Raw genomic sequence first — 19183 nt, forward strand, 5'->3', positions numbered from 1 at the left:
CCAGAGATTCAATGGATACGGGGACTTGATTACACTAATTGAACAACTAGTGCCCTTTCGGTACCTAATCTTGCTCAATTCACCACCTAACGTGTTCACACTAATTGGGAGTCTCAAAAATTCATTCCTAACCAAGCTAAGAGAAGCAACAATCAATGCCTGAACTTAACGTGCATAATCAGCCACATGCGAGATTAAATTGAATGCGCAATTCAAAGTGTGTGAATCAGGCAATGTGCGATCAAATATGACGCTAATCACGCAAAAGGGGCAAGAAAAGCCAATTTCAAAGCCCAAATAACATTTTTTTAATTTTCGAATTTTTTTTAATTAAATAATTTTTTAAAAAAAAATTTAAAAATTGTTTTTTGAAATTTTTTTTAAATACTAAAATAATATAAAATAGACCGGGTCGGATCTCCACATCCGACCAGGGTAAAATATATATATATATATATATATATATATTTTTTTTTGCAATTTTTCTTTTTAAAATTTTTTTAATATTAAAATAATAAAAATAATATTAAAATATTATAAAATCGGATCCGGGTCGGATCTCCACATCCGACCCGGATCGGGATTGACCCGGGCGCGCCGGCCCGGGTCCGTCGCGAGGCGGGCGGCCCGGGGCCGCGAGCGGGCGCGCCGGCCCGGTTCCGCCGCGAGGCGGCGCGCGAAGGCCCACTTCGGAATAAAAAAAACTACAACCCAAAAACAATTAATTAAAAACACCTAGGTCCAGCCCACTATAAATGAAAACCTAAATAACACTTCAGCCCAAATTGACCAAATCAGCCCATTCACGAAACGAACCAAGAAGAGCCCAAAGCCATTAAAACACAATAAACCTAAAGTCAGCCCAAGCACAAAACCCTACCCGGTTTCGACCCGTCCGCCCGGCCCGGTTCTCTTTGACCTGCTCGGAACCCCCCTTTAGCAATTTCTTTTCTATTTTTTTTTCTTTTGTTTTTCTCTTTATTCTTTTTTTCTCTTTTGTCTTTTCTGGTCTCTCTCCCCACGAGCATTTCCTTCCTGGAGTCTTCTTCTTCTTCGGTGGCCCTTCACCGAGACTTCCTCACGCCTGCCTGTATTCCACGTGACTCTCACCTCGGCACTCCGACCGCCGGCACGGGCCGCCAATGCCAATGACCGCCACTGGGCTCACGCCCTAACCGTTAGCCACCGCAGCTGTCCACTGAATCACCCCCATCGGCCACCTCTCCGGCCACCAAACCACTAACATCGGCGGCCGATTTTCGACACTAACTAAGACCACACCAACAGCAAACAAACCAACAAACAAAACAAGAATTCCTGTGCAGGAGTGGGAAGGCCAGGGAGCTAACAAGGACGGCTTTCAACCGTAGGCTTTATTGGCAAGGGAGTGGCTCCTCCGCGAAGGAACGCGTACACACAGCCGACTCGGACGAAGTGCATGTCGCAACAAAGCCACGTAACAACACATATTGCAGTCACCATTCAACATATATGAGAACTAATCAAGCGTAAAAAAACAAGTTCCAAGCATGGATTCGCGAAAATCGATTTGGTTCCTCGTTTGGACACTTCATCGAACATGTGTGGTGCAACCCGAAAATGGAGCCACAGATCCGATTTTGACCGATTTTATGGTCGATTCTCAACATATAACGTTTAGACCATCCTCACCGGTTGCCAAAAAATTTTTGCCTCGGTCGACGGGGCCGGACGACCATCGAATAAGCTCGGTGTGCCCGGCACCCGAGAGGCAGGGGAAGGAGATCGAAACAGGGGAAGGCCGAGAGAGACCCACCTGGTTTGCAGCCGACCGGAGCGAAGCATTACGGTTGGGGGGATTCGGCGACGGTTCGGGCGAACCTCCGGCGAGCGGGCAAGCCTCGGACCTCTCCGGTTCTTCTTCAACTCCCTCTCCGTTTCTTCTTTCCCTCCGAATCTCTCTCTGTTCTCTCCCTAGTCAAACTCTCCTCGTCTCCAGAAAACTCTCTCCCTCTGGATGTGCAAACTGTAGTTTTTCCTTTGTCGTGTGTCTGCGGATGGAGACCAAAGAGAGAGAAAGAAAGGCCTCCCTCCCAGTCCATGAAAGAGCTCCCCCTTTTGTCTTTTGCTTCTCTTCTGTGCGCGTGCAGAGGGAGAGCTATCCTTGGTGAAAAGCTCTCTTTTGTCTTCTCTCTCGGAACTCTCTCCTCGTGCCTCGCCCCCGCTCCGGCTTCGCATTCTCGTTCTCGCGCTCGCTACCGTTCGTCTCCCCCGTACGCTTCAAAAGTGTTGACTGGGGGGAGAAGAAAGGGCGTGCGGGCCCGGCCGACGGGAAAAGGGCCGGCCCGCGCGGAACATGCAACAAAGGAAAGAAAGAAGAGATGGGCCGCATGAAAGAAAAGAAACAAAATGGGCATACTGAACTGGCCCGGAAATTTTTTGAATTTTTTTTTTATTTTTTATATACGGATATGTCCTAATAGGCCCTATTAATGCAAATGTGCCTAATGTCTACATGCCATGCAATTTAAAGAAAATATTTTTGGTTTAGTGGTTAAAAAATTAAACCCTGATTTTTATGCGATAAAACCCTAAATGAATAGACAAAATTTAGGTGTCAACATATGAAAGTATGCGAGATTTGTCGATATCGGGGGTCGGAGTTCCATTATGAGAGTTTTGGGGGTCTACAATCTACAGGCATGAAGATATTACTATAGCATTGGCTTATGATCTCGTGACCTCGCGTTTTGAAACTGATTCTCGTAACTTTATGTAGCCACTGGTGGTACATGATATCAATAGATTTAGGCAAATATAAGCTTGCATGAGTTGCAATCGACCCAAGGGGGGCGGGCGACACAGTTACACCTCATGTCATTCCATTTTATTTGTATTATATAATGCATGAAGTATTTAACATTAGATTGCTTTCACAATAAATAGCCTAGAATAATTGATAGGGTGATAAATTCAGATGTCACATGGAAAAATCGAGGTTCTCAATACGTATATGTCCTACACATACTACAGTCACATACTTTTCTATATTAGATAGAGATGGTTTGGCAAGCACGGCCCGACTTGAACAACCAATGACTCGGCAAGAGACAAGTCATTCCTTGACTCGATAAGATTGATGCTCGAAACATTAGGGGGTGTACTCCAGTTAAACCCTTGAATTAGCCTGGCAAGGAGCATTACTATCATCGTCGTCCCAAGCTGCACGGCAATGCACCCACGTCGGCCGGTGCTGAAGGAAATGAATCACAAGTCGAGTTCTGTGAGCACGACTGCCATGGCATCACTCCTGATGTGCCACCCAGGCATGAACTTGAGAGGTTCGTCCCACACTTCAGCGTTTCTGCCAAGACCCATCCGGCTCACAAGGATGTGGCCTCACTCCCCTCCCGCACACTTTTGTCATCAAGGACCTCGTTGTCGACCTCACCAGCTTCTATCAGCAGTACAAGTAAGCCATTCACAATAATTAACCTCCCTAATTTGTGGTATATAGTCGCGAATTTATTCATGTTACTATACTGGATTTTCAGAATTTAGAATACACAGAGTCGAGGTTGGTTAAAAGGGTCATTCTTTCAATTATACTTTATATACATATATGGTTTCTCTTTGCCTTGAACAGGTCAATTGAGCCATGGCTTAAGACAAGACATCAGCCTGAAGATGGTCGGGAATACCGGTAAACTCCGGCAGAAAGAAAGAGATTGGACGGGCTTTACGAATGCACATTATGTGCGTGCTGTAGCAGTTCATGCCCGTCCTATTGGTGGAATCCAGAAGAGTCCTTGGGACCAGCCCCGCTTCTCCGCGCTTATAGATGGATATGTGATAGGTAATCCATATCCTCCTTTCGGTTCCAAGGCTTCATATTTTCTTGTCCAAAATGGTAATCGCTATTTTTTGGTAGCCTTTTCGATAAACTGGTTGTGCATCCGGCATGTCTCATTCGGTTTTTAAGGCTTCAATATGAGTTTGGGTGCATATGGACCGTGTCTTACGGCAAGTTTGAACTATGACTAACAAGAGCAAGTAAAGTTCCATTTTGTTTCACCGAGCTCGAATTTGAAGTTAACCAATGTGGGAGCTAGGATAAAGCAAGCAATGCCTTTTGTTATTCATTGGTGTGGTAAAGTATCTGTCGGTCTTTTTTAGTGCAGGAACTAGATTATATCGGTCATCTATTGTGTTCCCTTCTTTGACAATGGTAACGAATTCGCTGACGAGCGACTCCAGGCACTAACGGAGGACCGAAAAAGGTTGTACATGTTGCGGAAGCCAAGCAATCGAACAATAAAATAGACAGAATGAGAAAATAAATTGGACACCAGATTTTTGTGATTTGAACGTAGTGACCTACGTCTACAGAGAGAGTAGAACGGAATTCCACTATAAATCAAGCGATACAACGGAGATTATAACCACACTTAAGTCACTCAAACACTCTAAGTATTTCTCAAGCCCCAATTACACTCAATAAATCACGCAGTGTTTAACCCCAATAATTCCTCACGAAAGAATTACACATAAATCTTAACACAAGATTTTCGCTTGAACACTAATTCTTCTTGGATGTAATTCATGAATAAGAATTCACTGAAACACCTACTGCCAAGCACTCACGAACGCGGCGCTTCAAGACTGTGCACAGTAACTGCGCTTCTTGTGCACTCACACGGCATGCACAATCTTGAAGCGCCGCGTTCGTGAGTGCTTGGCAGTGGGTGTTTTAGTGAATTGCTTTGGGTGTTTCAGTGAATTCTTGTTCGTGAATTACATCCAAGAGAAATTAGTGTTCAAGCAAAAATCTTGTGTTAAGATTTGTGTGTAATTCTTTCGTGAGATTGAGAGATTATTTCGTGAGGAATTATTAAGGTTAAATACCGCATGATTTATTGGGTGTAATTGGGGCTTGGGAAGAGTGTTTGAGTGACTCGAGTGTGGTTGTAATCTTTGTTGTATCGTTTGATCTATAGTGAAATTCTGTGCTGCTCTTCTTGTGGACGTAGGTCATTACGACTGAACCACGTAAATCTGGTGTCTGATTTATTCTTGTTCTATATATTTTATTGTTCGATCGCTTGGCTTCCGCAACAATTGGTATCAGAGCCGATGATTGATTGGTGGACCTCCAATCTATTCTGGTGTTTGGTGAATATTTCAAGAAAGAAATCTCATAATCAACACTTGTTTTGGGTGGAAATTGTCATCAAAGGTCTGGCGAGAAAATGACCATGGACAGTTGGTCTGGTGACACTATAGAGACCATGGGTAATGTAATCCACTGAAATATTCACCAAACACCAGAATAGATTAGAGGTTTCAGTGAGTGCTTGGCAGTGGGTGTTTCAGTGAATTCTTGTTCATGGACAGTTGGTTTGGTGACGCGATAAAGACTATGGGTGATGCAATCCCAAGTTAGCAGTTGATGATGGTTGTTGTGCCTAGTTGCGAGTGCATTGCAATGATTTGGAGATTCAGCTTAAGATAAACAGATGTAGAATAATACCTAAATTAAGGACGAGCAAACCTAACACTGAGCTCACACTTGAGGGGAAGATTGTTAAGATACAAGTATGAGTTGTGTTAGAGAAGTCCCACATTGAATAATTGATGTGGTGTTGAGCAGTTAATATATCCTAGTTGACCCATAATTCATTGACTTAAGATTTTGAGTGAAGGTGGGTCCAACAGGATATGTTGATAGGCTCGTACTTGAGCTATCTTTTGGCGATCTCCCTAGGTGAAGGTATTGGATTTATGTTGCGCGCTACCAACAGTTCAGATGCAGGACGAAAAAGAATTGCACCAAGACCTGTCCGAAAAGCCTTGACCCTACCGGTGCTATTCACAAGATGAAGACCTGGCATTTACTTTCGGTGCCAGTCGGGAAGGCCGAGAGTCGCTGAGCAAGTGTTGTTAGGAGCACGAGTGCAATGATCTCTATGTTCTCGAGCTATCGCATTACGATGTAAATGAATTGTTTGGTTACTTCGTGGTCGTCCCGTAAACTGTTTTGAATGATGTAAACAATGGCTTTTGCTTTCATTTCTCCTTTTGAGAAAATGAAAGAAGAAAATGAAAAGTTGTTACTCCTTCAAATTCGTCCTCTAATTACGATCACGATCTGTTGTGCCCTAACCTTCGCGTTCACTTTGCTCACAATATGGTTTGTTCTCAAATGATTTTTCATTCAAATGCCAATCGATGTCCTTCAATCGATATCTTTACCTTTTTTGGCACTTGGTTTCCGGTACTTGATCAATTTTACTAGGCAATTGTCAACTAAATGGTTGTTGTCATAAGAATTCTTGTGATCAGTATGGCCATCGATAATGACCCTGTAGTCAGTATCTCGTTGATAGCCAACTCACCTGCTCTCAGGTGATATGCTTACTCAAATCGATGTCATGCCGATTATAGTGACTTGATTGATCTTTGGTGTAAACATTATCACAGTTCAATCTGTTCAAATTCTCTCTCCTTTTCTGTCATAATTACTTGAAATCCTTCTTAATCGTTATCATACTAATATTTTGAGTAAATCGAGTGCGGTAAATTGTGCATGATTTGTTCCAGCTAACTACGCTCTATATACCTAACCTTTCATAATCCAAACAGTAGTCCTATCCCCAATAGTTAGATCCGGCCACCCTACTCAACGACGTATACTAGGCGCCAAACAATGTTAAGCCAGACGGACATCATGTTCTTCAGAAAGATGTTCATCAACTGCTAACATTATACTCTTTCAGCCTTTGAAAGTTTGCAAAAAACGATGATTATGTATGAAAAAATCAAACGTGCCTGTAAAGTTACAAGGTTATATTACCTTGAAACAAGCAGACCCCCAAAAAAAGGAAGAAGCTAAAATAAATTTCGGGTGTTGGCAACTCGGGCTGGGGCTACGCGGCAGCCAATTAACCCGCTCACCATAAGTAAGCTCGAGTTTGTGTTCAATAAGTTCGAAGACGTTCCTTCCATCAATGTATGTTTGTAGACACGTTACGCATTCTCAAAATGCTCACGCGTCTAGAATATCGAACATGATAGAAATTGGATTAGACCACTGAACTAGCCGAGCTCAAGTTCGAGCTTGATTTGGGATCGGACGTGTCGATGTCGAGTATTTATCGTGTTGAGTCCTAAACCTACTAGCGAGTGACTCGTCCCGACTCGGTTTCACCCTTTAGTTCTTAGTGCTGCGATGGCGTAGCCGGGCTCAAACGAAAGACCCGTCCAAGCCCCGACCCGGCCCAATCAAGCCCGTCCAAATGCCGACCCGGCCCAAAAATGACCCTAGCCCAGCCCGGCCTGGCCCGGCTCAACCGCTGAACCTATCTTCTGCTTGGGAGATTCTTACAGAGAAGAGAAATATGAACTTCGGCTGTCCCTGCTCGTGCGTACCGCATGATCGACACCATTTGCCTTGGGCAACAATGCAAATGCTTCGTGGATCCTTGGAAAACAATCCAAAGAGTTGCCCACCGGTCCGTCTTTTAAACCCATTTCGGGATTGACCCCATGTCAAACTTTTTCACCGCCTAGACTATGCTTCTTCGTCGCGTCCTCCCGTCTCCCAAGCACCGCTTGAGAGACGCTTCGAATTTGCTCCAGAGGTGGGGACACCTTGAACCCTTTTTCGCTTCTTCGGATTTTCCATCTCAAAGTTGGTTTTTTTGTCTCGCTGAGTTTCATTCACGCCTCGATATTCCCGTTCTCGAGTTATGCGTCTGTGGTTTTGCTGATGTTTAGCCTCATTTCGATGAAGGGACTCTTGTTGGGATCTTTTAATGGGTTGGGTTGTGTTTCAATTTGGAGGGAGCTATTTGGTATGAAAATTTCCTGGCGAATTGTTACTGTCAGGGCTTTCTAGTGGGAAGCATTTTGTGAAACTTATGAAGCCAAATCATAGACTCATAGTGGTGATTCAGTTTATGCTTGCTCTACTTTGGTTTTAAAGATTCATCTTGAGCATGCAAGATGTGGGTCAGTACTGGTCTGTAGTTTCACTGGTGTTCAGATGGTTGCTCGATTCAGGTTTTTATTAGGCGGATGGCTCCTGGGGTTGTTCTTTTGTGAAAAGCTTGCGACTATGCTTGATGTCTAAAATTAGATGATTGGAAGCAATGTTTTCTCAGTCTTTTAGCTGAGTAATGTGGATTCTTGTTTTTTTGGCAGAGTATATGAAGTATGGAAGTATGAGTAACATCTAGGATGGTCTAATTGCTAGTGCCATAGTCATGTGCATTGGAAAAGCTTTATGGTCAGAAGTACCTGCCTTGTTCACTTTGTTGACCACTTGTGAATCTGTTGTAGGTTTGGGCCGCAGAGGAAGGTTCAAACTTTTAATTATTCAAAATCCTCCAGAAATGGTAATGGGAGTCGAAATGTGTATCCTGTATTTCCTGCAGAAGCAGATGCTTCTCGGTCTTGGCGAAACTATCTCATCGTATGTCACCATAGTTCATTTTCTTTGTGAGATGATTGTTGTCTTGCTTTTCTGGCTTGTGCAACATATTGTAAATATTTAGGCACCTACACTAGTTGGTCACAGTCTTGTAGTGTGCGTGGGCTTCTTTATGCATTCTTATTTCTTTCTTTTCAATCTTATGCAGCCTAGTCTTATGGTAGGAGGTGTTGTCGGGGCTGGAGTTCTAGTCCGTTATAATGACGAGAGGAGAGCAACTTTAAAAGGTAACTCTTGTTGTTGACTTATTCTTTTTTTATCTTACAAAGGTTCAAATAGAAGAAATAGGAGGAATCGCTTTTGTGCCTTGAGGAATAATCTTTCCTTTCATCCATGTCTTTCCTTTCCTACCATATCTGTGTCGGAGCACTTAAGGTTTAAGAGCATTGAGCGATTCTCTTTCATTTTGAGATAAGTCAACAGTTTTATGGGTGTGCTTTTCTGAGATGCCAAAGTAAGTTGCATGAGAAAGATGGAAACATATGAACCAAGAGGCCTAAGATTAATTTGTCAAGCATGATTAGACATCTGTAGTCAGTGATTTTTTTGTCCCATGGATTTTATTGCCAGAATCTTCAAAGCAATTTAATGAGGATACTGCTTGTAGCGCCCACTTACTGATGGTTACGTGCCCATTATGAGCAGATGCCGAAAGTAAAACCTCACTTATATTACTCTGGAAATTCAACTCTCTTAAACTCCATATGTGCGCTTTGCTTGGTGCAGTTTTCAGATAAGCTCATTCTGTTTAGGATGGATACCTTTTCGTGCTTTAGTTTAGGTTCAAGTGAATTAAAGAACACATGTATTCAAGCTTTTTCTGCTACTTATCACCTCCTGCTTCCTGTGGAAGTTCCCGTTCCCGCATCATTTAAATTCAACTAAATGTTTTACTTCATTTCTCCTGCCTCAAAACTAAAGTTCCGAAAGTAACTAATTGCATTAAATATTCATGAAGAAACTTGTAATGTGATGATCTGGAACTGAGGGTAGCCAGCACCCAATTAATCCAGGATCAACTTGAGGATTTACACGTGCAATCTCTATAGTGAGGCTTGTTACCTTGGTATACTGACCAGAATAGGACACCTGAAAATTTGCTGGTGATCTAGAAATAAAGCTCTGGTTTTGTGAAGACGTAAGTGACCGTTTATAGGATCTCTTCTGTTGAATTAGGTCAAGGTAGTACCAGGGAAGGAAATGCAGTCAGGGGACCGATTATTGGTGGACCATTTTCTTTAATTGACACGGAACATCGGATTGTCACTGAAAAGGACATCAAAGGAGAATGGGTACTCCTCTATTTCGGGTATACATCATCACCTGATGTTGGTCCCGAACAACTCAATACAATGGCGAAGGCTATTGACACATTAGGTTTGGCTCTTGTACCAACATATTTGTGACATCAATTATCTTATTGAGGGTGTCACTGACATTTTGTATACTGCTACAAGCAAGAGTCAAAACAGAACGCAGAGATTTTACCAGTATTTGTCACGATTGATCCTCAGAGGGATACACCTTCTCATCTCCGTGCTTATCTTAAAGGTCAGGGTTCCCCTAATTTTTCCATTACTTTGTTTCCAAACATGATTTGCCGCTAAGTGTCTGCAATTCTTTAAAGGACTGCAGAGTTCCATTCGAGAATAACTGGACTTATAGGACCTGTTGCTGCTGTTAGACAGATGGCGCAGGAATACCGAGTTTACTTCAGGAAGGTCGAAGAGGACGGGGATGATTATCTTGTAGAGACCTCTCACAACATGTAAGCCCTTTTGACCTATAAGTTTCTCTCTTGCGCTTTAAATTCATGTAGTTCCATGACTCTGGCCTTGATTGCCCTGGTAAACTAAAATGGCGTGAAGTGCATAGATAGTGAGGGGTTTTGTGATAAATGTGGCATTATTGACAAATATATACTCTTAGTCATATTGTGTTTAATTGGTATACATAATCCAGAGAGTTGAACTTTCAATGAAATGCAAATATAAAACTAGAGAGGGATTGGACTGGCCTTTTCAGTTCAGTTGAGGTTGATATCCGACTGGGTTTTTTGGTTGGGTAGTTCGCCTCTCAAGGAAACAAAGGATCGGGTACACTGCCGGGTTCCTTTTCTATACACTTTCTGTGTACTTGTGTGTGAAGCTCTGTTTTAATCTGTTGAAAATGCGTCATGACGCCCAAAAACTTCAACAGGTACTTGCTGAATCCGAAGATGGAGGTGGCGCGCTGCTTCGGAGTGGAGTACGGTACTGAAGAACTGTCGGAAGCAATAGCCACCGAAATACAGAGAAACCCAAGAAGTCGCACTGCCCAGTGACGACTGATCAAGTAGGCAGAGAGAGAAAGAAAAAAACACGAACCAAACGCTAACAAGTCCCAGGCAAAAACATCAAGGGCGGCACACAGACGATGAGATAGGGTTTATACGATTCGCTCGGCAGAACTTCTTCTCCATACATCACCTACCCAAAACCCTAAATACGCAGACGCACCATGCAAACCCTCCAACATGAAACCCAACACCAGAGAGAGAGAGAGAGAGAGTTTACAGAGTTGAGAGAGCGTTCGCGGAAGGGCGATTCGGAGAAGACGACGAGCAGCGAGCGACCGCCAAGAGCACTCGAGATTGAATCGGGAGCATCTCTCTCTCTCTCTTCGTCTTCGATGACCCGACGACCAACTCCTTCTTCTTATCCGCGGAACAGCCCGCGACGAAGACGAGGTCGAGGACGACACGGTGATGATTGATGAAGAAAGGAGTAGAAGAAGAAGCAGAAGAAGAAGAAGAAGAAGAAGAAGAAGAAAGAGGGGTACTGTGTTGGCGCGTCCACGTGAGCCCGCGGGGAACATCGCCCGCCCGGATCTCGCCACGTCAGCGGCGCCCGTTGACGGGCTTAGGAGAGGGTCAATCCGAGGGTCTGACCCGAGCCGGGTGGGGGATTGCCTCCGCATGGATCCGCGGATACGCTAGCACTTCCTCGGGGCGGCAGCAGCGCCCCCTCTCTCTTATCGCTGTGTCCAAACACGCCGCGTGTTAATTTCGACTCCCCCGGTCGCATCAAATTTTCTTGGTCCCCCTCCTAGGAGGATGGACCGACGTTACCATAAGAGTCTCGTACCCATTTTGAAATACTTGATCGTGATTGCCCCGGCACCGCCAATGATTAGAAAGTACAAGAGGTATGTCGAATTCGTCGTCAGAGCTCCGTTGTGGAAGTACACACGCAGAGGTCGAATGCATTTATTAGTATCGCAACAGAGGGTTTCGACCCCTTTGCCTTGCGTTTTAAAATGCTAGCTCTCGTACCGCCACTGTGTCATTGCCGGCGGTGCATGAGCAGCAATCAACCCATGGGGAGGTCGCCCCGGATAGTTACGGCTCATGTCTTTTCATTTTATTTGAATTATATGGTGTATGAAATGCTTAAAATTAGATTATTTCCGCAATATAATTTTTGAAAAGTCCGGAATATATTTTTATTGAGAGGGTGATACCTTGAGATGCCAGATGGCGAAACATGCTAAAGTCACACATACTTCTCTATATGGGATAGAGATGGTTTGGCAAGCACGGCTCAGCTTGAAGTACCAATGGCTCAGCCAGGGACAAGTCATCCCTTGACTCCTTAAGATCGATGCTCGAAACATTAGGAGGCATGCTCCAGTTAAACCCCTGGATTAGCCTGGCAAGGAGCATCACGATCACCGTCGTCCCGAGCTGCATGGCAACGCACCCACGGCGGCCCGTGCTGAAGGTAATGAATCGTAGGTCAGGCTCCGCGAGCACGACTTCCACATCATCGCTCGTGATGTGCCGCTCGGGCTTGAACTCGAGGGGTTCGTCCCACACTTTAGGGTTTCTACCAAGGCCTAACCGGCTCAAGAGGATGTGGCTGCCCTTGGGGATGTGGTAGCCGGCCACAATAGCGTCCGACAGGGCAACGTGCGGGACATTGAAGGGCACGATCGGGTGGAGCCTGAAAGCCTCCCGAGCGCATGCCTTGATGTAGTTGAGCTGGGGGATATCGGACTCTTGGACTAACCTCTCCTTTCCCACGACTCTATCTATTTCTTCTCTAGCTTTCTTCAGGAGTTCGGGCTGATTTATCATCTCCGCCATTGCCCATTCCACTGCACTCGATGGATTGTCCACCGCGGCCATCATAATTTCCTACACATATCAAGACGTACCAAAAAAGGTATGCATCTTAAGTTAACTTCGAAATCTAATTTATAACCACAAATATGGAAATAAGAGTATGTGTAAGTATGTATTTATTATAGGAAAATCTTTCTTAAGGAGCTTTTAAATTAGCTTTTGGATAAGTTTAATGACATTGACATTAGGGCGCATAGATATCGACTTTTTCGACCAAGTATATAACCTTCTATGGTTTGCTTTCTAACCTTTGATGATGATAATAATAGATACATACAACAAGAACGAACAAATTTCTCACCGTAACCTGCGCTTTGACTTCATGTGGCGTGAGCAATGGCTTCCCTTGCGAGTCTTTCAGCATAATAAGAACATCCAACAGGTCTTGAGGCTCTTTTTCATTACTCTGCGAGCTCGAATGGTCCCTCCATTGTTTGATTCTCTCGTTCACGATGGGCTCATGCAACCTCCGAAACGTCCTCGTGCAATCTTTCACTACCTTCTCATGCCCATCGAGGTCGAGCCCCACCAAGAACGGGAAGTAATCGGAGACGCAGAATGCGTAGAGATAGTTCACCGCTTTGAACAGTGCGTCCACATGCTGTTCTTCATCCATGGTTGGTCCTCCATCTTCCCTTCCTTTGCCAAAGTATCTCTTGCTGAACATCAGCCTCCTTATCACATTCCCACAGTAGTGCCTCGCTGTCTGCCTCAGGTTCACCTGCCCTAGGCTTTGGCACTGGTTGAAGACGTACTTCATTAGGTTAGCAGCTTCCTCGGCCCTCTTGTCGTGGAGCCACTTGTATCGCACCGGGCATATGATCTCCAACTTCACGACCCGCCTCATCTTCTGCCACTGCTCCCTGTGGGGCGAGAAGATGGCGGTCAAATAGCCCCCGCTCAAAGCCCGGGACGACATCGAGACGGGCCTCGACGCAAACGTAGCATCTTGCTTTATGAGGAACTCCCGGGCGATCTTCGGGTCGGTTACGGAGATGACGTGCGTGTTCCCTATGCGGAAGCACGCGATGTTGGTGTCCATCTCCTCCATCCAACGAAGGATCCACTGGCCCGAGGGCTTGTTCCGGAGCACGCTGAGGGCGCAGCCGACCACTGGCCACGGGGCGGGCCCCGGGGGGAGTTGGAGCGGCTTGGATATTCCTTTGACGCTTTTGCACCAAAAAGATTTGATGATGTTGTGAAAGACTAGTGCCATGAGAAGTAGGCCATAGGCCAAGGTGGCGAAACTCATCATCGTGGCGGCAATCAGAGAACCGTCGACGCGCTAGCTATTCTTAGCTCTCTCCGGAGGTACATAGGACTAGGATTTTGGGAAAATGCAGAAGACCACGAGAGTTGTGCATGTACATACACTGATATAGATGTGGCTATATAGGGAAACTGAAATCGACCAATCAAGTACTTACTAAATAAAATGCAAGAGGATCCGATTCTATATAAATGTGATTAATTGGAGTAGATTCGCAAGCAATTAATAACTTCAGTCAAGGAATTAAACATGCCTATGTTTTTTTAGGGATTTTCTTGTTTCAAATCTAGCGTAAGTAGGGATAATGGTCAAAAAATCATAAATCTTGTGTTAAATCTTTCAATTATGCTAATTTAGTGTTAACCCGTTTGCAACTTGCCAATTTAGTCCGAAACATTTTAATAATTTTCCAATTTAGTCATAAATCTTTTGACGATTTGTCAATTGAGCCGTTCTGACTAATTTTGGTAAGAAATTGCTGACGTTAATGTCACCCGACCATCTCATGCGGTGTGGCCGACACAACCATCGACAAAGTTTCCATTTTTATTTTTATTTTTCATTTTATTTCCATTTGGCTTGTGGCTAAAACTCGGTCATGGCCGGCGATCGACCACAAGCGAAGGCGTCATGGCCCTCGCCGACCACATATAAGAGTCGCCCTCATTGGATCTAGCGAGGGCTCAACCCTCATGGCTTGGGCGAAGGTCACTCTCGCCGAATCTGACGAGGGCTCAACCCTCGCTTGCAATGCCCTCGCTAGCCCTCACCTATGGCCGGTCACCAGTCATGGCTGAGTACCGGCTACAGTCTCAAGGGAAAGAAAACGGACAAAAAAACATAAAAAACGAATATCTTTCTTTTAAAAAAAATGCAAAATTTATCCCCATCAGCGATGGCCGTATCACGTAGGATGGCCGGTTGGCGTTCATGTCAGCAATTTCTAGCCAAATTCAATGGAAAGACTAAATTGGTAAATCGTCAAAAGGTTTTAAGACTAAATTAACAAATTATCAAAAACTTTATAAACAAATTAACACAATTGGAAGGTTTGGGACTAAATTGAAAAGTTGTTTAAAGGTTTGGATGAAATTGGCACAATTTAAAGGTTTGAACTAAATTAGCACAATTTAAAGATTTACAATTGCATTGACCATCGTACAATGGGTTTAGAGCTTTTTAGACAATTTTCCCGGTCTAAATACAAGTCTTGTGGTAGTTTTGATAGTCCAAAGCTGGCAAGTACTTGAAGAAATGCTACTCTGTAATTGTGCTTATCTCATACCTTTCTCGGCCTTTGGGCTTAAGATCACGCGCTCTTCTCATGAAGCTTCTTTCTGTTTGATGAGTTAAATTTGTATTCTGGTAGTTGACTGATTCCTCAGTGTATACTAATGCTCTACGTAAAGACAAATGGAAAGAAAAACATTTTTTGAGCAGAAAAATATGTTGAATAGAACGAGTTACCATTAAGGTTGCTTGTCGTTAGTGCTAAAAATAAGAAGAAAGGTTTGACGAGGTTTAACGTGGTACCTCCACAAATTGAGTTGTTGTGAATTTGCAAGTTCTAAAGGCGTCCCCTTTAAGTAGGCTGCAGTGACCACATAGTCTCCCCAGAACGTTTCAGAAATGAAACCTTGGTATTTGATGACACGAGCAACCTCTAAAAGATGACAATATTTTCTCTCGACAACCTCGTTTTGTGGGAGTGTGTAGACACAGGAACTCACATGAAGAATGCCATTCAAGGTAGGGATGAGCATGGTCCAGGTGGGTGATTCCCACCATGGAACCGGGAACTGCCCACTAAGGACCGGTTCCGAAAAATTGGAACTGGAAACCGCACCGCCAGTCCGGTTTCTGAATAGATCTATGGAACTGGTTCCACCAAGTTTCATGTAAATGAAGGTGATCGAGAGCGAGAGAGGAAGGCGATCAATGGCCAAAGGCACAGCCATGAGAAGGTGGGAGTTGAGCGTCGAGGTTCAGATTAGAGATTTTAGTGTTTTCATTTTTCTTAAAAGTTTTCTTTTTTTTTGTTGAAATTTTTCTTAAAAATTATATGTATTATCAGTCCCGTCCTGGTGGGTGGTTCTATGCCTAGAATCGGGAATCAAATCGGTATTCACCTGTTTTAGTAAATTGGAACCGGGAATCGCTGGTTCCGGGATGATCCGATCCAGTTATGGGCGATTCCCGATTCCTTTGTACACCCCTAATTCAAGGTAAAAAATGAAGAACATTCATTATTAAAAACTCGCGGGCATTGTTAGCACGAATCCGTTGACGGATTTATGAAACTGATTATTTTATCAAGGTAGGAAAACTCTTAATATGGGAAAAGACTTGGGCTTTGGATTTCATGAGGAGAACCTAAGTTGCACATGTATAATTATCCACGATTATGAAAAAAAAAAAAAGGACCCATCACGATGTGGAGTGTGATATGGTCTCCGAATGTCCATAAAGCATGAGGGAAAGGTTGTCACATTGTTTAGCCAATGGACAAATAGAGCACTTGGGATGAGAAAAGCTAGCACTGTGACCCAAACGTTGATCAGATTAAGAAATATTATTATTAATGTTGGCATAGCAGATCGTACCCTTATTTTGGGGGATACATGAAAAATCAAGATTTTTGGGTAGTGTAGCCTAAAAATAAAGTCCATCATGATTTTTACCCAAGCCCATCAGTTTTCTAATCGAAAGGGACCGAAAGAAACGGACATTAGAATCAAAAAGAATTTTGATAAGAATTATCCTCACAAAGTTTCGAGACAGAAATGTAATTGAATTGAAATTCGGGAATGAGAAGGACATTTTTCAATGAGATGGATGGACTGAGACGAATGTTTCCAATTTTAGTGATAAAGGTGTCACTTCCATTTGGAAGGCAGACTAAATTGTGATGAGAGGATTTATGATTATGGTAAAAGAAATGTTTATTGTAAACTATTTAGTCACTAAAACCTGAATCAATAATACATGCATCAATTGAAATAGAGCTGATTAAGCAATAGGATATACCTACATAGCTGGTCGTTTTGTCTTGGGGACCCAGCTGGCTTTAGAGCTCTCATGATTTGCCGAAATTGATCGTGATTGATGGGCTAGTTAACCTTGGCATGCGCTGCGACTGAAATATCTTGTCCTTTCCTTTCTTTGTTTACCGGCTTCTCATGCAATTTCTAACAATTTTTCTTAGTATGATAATGACGTTTGCAATGTTTGCAAAATTTACATTTTCCTTTATTGGAATATGGGCCATTGGATTTGGATGACGTGGTCGAATTTTGGCCGTAAGATGCCTTCCACCGGGTGCTGACGTGGCATGATTTGCGTTGTCTAATTTGGGTGCGGCAAGGATGAAAGATGCGCTGTCGGATTGCGCCACGTGCATTGAGCCGTCCAATTTCGTTATCAAATCTTGGCCATTCATTTGCATTGATCCTCGGGTGCGCCCTAGACCGTCCGATCAGGGATGACACGATTAAATCGTGATCGTCGGTTGTGAAGGAAGAAGGGAAGTCGTCTTCCTCACTTGGGAACCCTAGTGCTATGCCTGAGTGAGCGAGACCTCCATGATCGGAACTTGCCACGGCACGTCGCTGTTCCTACATTGCCTTTGCCACAAGAACAACATGGTCGCCGACCTTTAGATACTCTGAAGAAACAAGGCATTGGGATTCTTCTTGCATACCGAGTTGGTAGATCCGTTTGAGCGAGGAAACAGGATCCGTAGCGAGAATCTGGCTTCGAAAAGGTAAACAGCTTTCGTTTAGTATGAGTAGGAACCTAGTGACCTTCTCCTGTTCCTTGATTGCTCGGTATTGCGCTAGGGTAGCTTCGAGTCTTTCAAGTTTTTCTTCAGCCATTTCTTGCTCATTCCAAAGGGCCAACAATCGGTTTAAGATAGCAGTGACCAAGAGGTTGCCCTGTTTTAGCTCCAATAGGGCCTGAGTTATCCCAAAAAGTTTGGCCCTGTCGAACTTACCGTACATTTCTCGAATATTTTCTCAAATTTTATTTGCGTCTTCAGTCGGAGGAAGTCAAGCAGCGACCTTTAGGGTGAGGCAGTTGCCGATTCACATTCGAACGATTTGGTTGCACTTCCTCCAATGCCGTGCAAGCCGCTCGTAAGATAATATGAGCATGGTGCCATCAATAAATCCATAGTTATCCTTCGTGATTAGGGCACATCGGAGCTCTTGGGACCAAATGGAGTAGTTCTCCGGTCCTGCGAGTTTTTGTTCAATAAGGGCGCAGTTCTGGTTTGTCTGGCTGTCTATGTTACCCTTCCTTCGTCTGGAGGGATTTCCGCGGTTGTTTGATGTGCCAGATTTTGAATTCTGATTTCTAGGCATCTCTTCCTTGCAGGCTGAAGAACGGTGTACGGAAGCTAGTATACTCTGCACAATATGGGTGATGGAAAGCTAAATGGAGGAAGATGTGCATTGCTTTCTCATATTGAAACTATACGAGTACAATCCTATTTGTAGTACATCATCAAGTAAATCATCCATGATAGAAGACTACCGAAAGAGAGAGAGGGACAGTACTGCGACCACTGAGCAGCGAGTGACTGCAAAGAGGACTTGAGATTGAAACGGAAGCATCTCTCTCTCTTCATGTTCCACGAGACGACGATGATGATTGATGAGAAGAGAAGACGGAGAAGTCGGAGCGAGAAAGGGCAGTGTCGATAGGTGTGTAGGAGCTGCGGCGATATTGCTGCCCAGATTTTGCCACGTCGGCAACGTCATAGACAAGCTAAAAGTGCGGAGGTCAATCTGATGGTCTACCGAAGGCGGAGGGTTTGCTTCGGCATGGAGCCGAAGATAAGCCAGTAATTCCACGGGGTAGGGCCTCTCCATCTTGATGTCCAAACACACGATGGTGCTTCGATTCCCAGTATATCAATTTTTCCTCCTCTTTGAAAGTGCGAGGATGGACAGATAGCCTGAGTACTACCGCTAATGGTATTATAAGAGTGTCATATCCATTTCATAATATTTTATCACGATTGCTCAGCACCATCGATGATATGAAAGTATGCGAGATTTGTCGATATCGGGGGGCAGAGCTCCATTATGAGAGTTTTGGGGGTCTACAATCTACAGGCACGAAGATATTACTATAGCACTGACTTATGATCTCGTGACCTCGCGTTTTGAAACTGGTTCTCGTAACTTTATGTAGCCACCGGTGGTACATGATATCAATTGATTTAGGCAAATATAAGCTTGCATGAGTTGCGATCGACCCAAGGGGGGCGGGC

The 19183-nt window shown here is 44.0% G+C and overlaps 2 protein-coding genes, 1 long non-coding RNA gene and 1 pseudogene across 3 annotated transcripts; 3 read left to right on the forward strand and 1 right to left on the reverse strand.

Annotated features, from left to right (window-relative positions):
- The first annotated feature begins 3211 nt into the window (after positions 1-3211).
- LOC130138410 (succinate dehydrogenase [ubiquinone] iron-sulfur subunit 3, mitochondrial-like) lies at positions 3212-5909 on the forward strand (annotated as a pseudogene).
- Positions 5910-7390: 1481 nt separating this feature from the next.
- Positions 7391-10808, forward strand: LOC115667193 (protein SCO1 homolog 2, mitochondrial). Its single transcript, XM_030588803.2, has 7 exons — positions 7391-7619; positions 8320-8452; positions 8619-8697; positions 9647-9847; positions 9932-10021; positions 10106-10238; positions 10670-10808. The coding sequence occupies exons 1-7, from the start codon at positions 7552-7554 to the stop codon at positions 10791-10793; spliced, it is 828 nt and encodes a 275-aa protein (XP_030444663.1). The 5' UTR covers positions 7391-7551; the 3' UTR covers positions 10794-10808.
- A 1209-nt stretch (positions 10809-12017) lies between these two features.
- LOC130138539 (tyrosine N-monooxygenase-like) lies at positions 12018-13887 on the reverse strand. The gene is made up of 2 exons (XM_056312811.1): positions 12937-13887; positions 12018-12647 (listed from the first exon to the last, which is right to left on the reverse strand). Exons 1-2 carry the CDS (start codon positions 13885-13887, stop codon positions 12018-12020), a joined length of 1581 nt encoding a protein of 526 aa, XP_056168786.1.
- Positions 13888-17393: 3506 nt separating this feature from the next.
- On the forward strand, positions 17394-19001 carry LOC130138465 (uncharacterized). Its single transcript, XR_008816869.1, has 2 exons — positions 17394-17668; positions 18283-19001. It is a non-coding gene; the product is annotated as an uncharacterized LOC130138465 (long non-coding RNA).
- Positions 19002-19183: the final 182 nt, after the last annotated feature.

The sequence above is a fragment of the Syzygium oleosum genome, unplaced genomic scaffold, assembly GCF_021117445.2.
Source record: "Syzygium oleosum isolate NSW1041296 unplaced genomic scaffold, Sole_v2.1 Sole_v2.06, whole genome shotgun sequence".
Taxonomy (NCBI): domain Eukaryota; kingdom Viridiplantae; phylum Streptophyta; class Magnoliopsida; order Myrtales; family Myrtaceae; genus Syzygium; species Syzygium oleosum.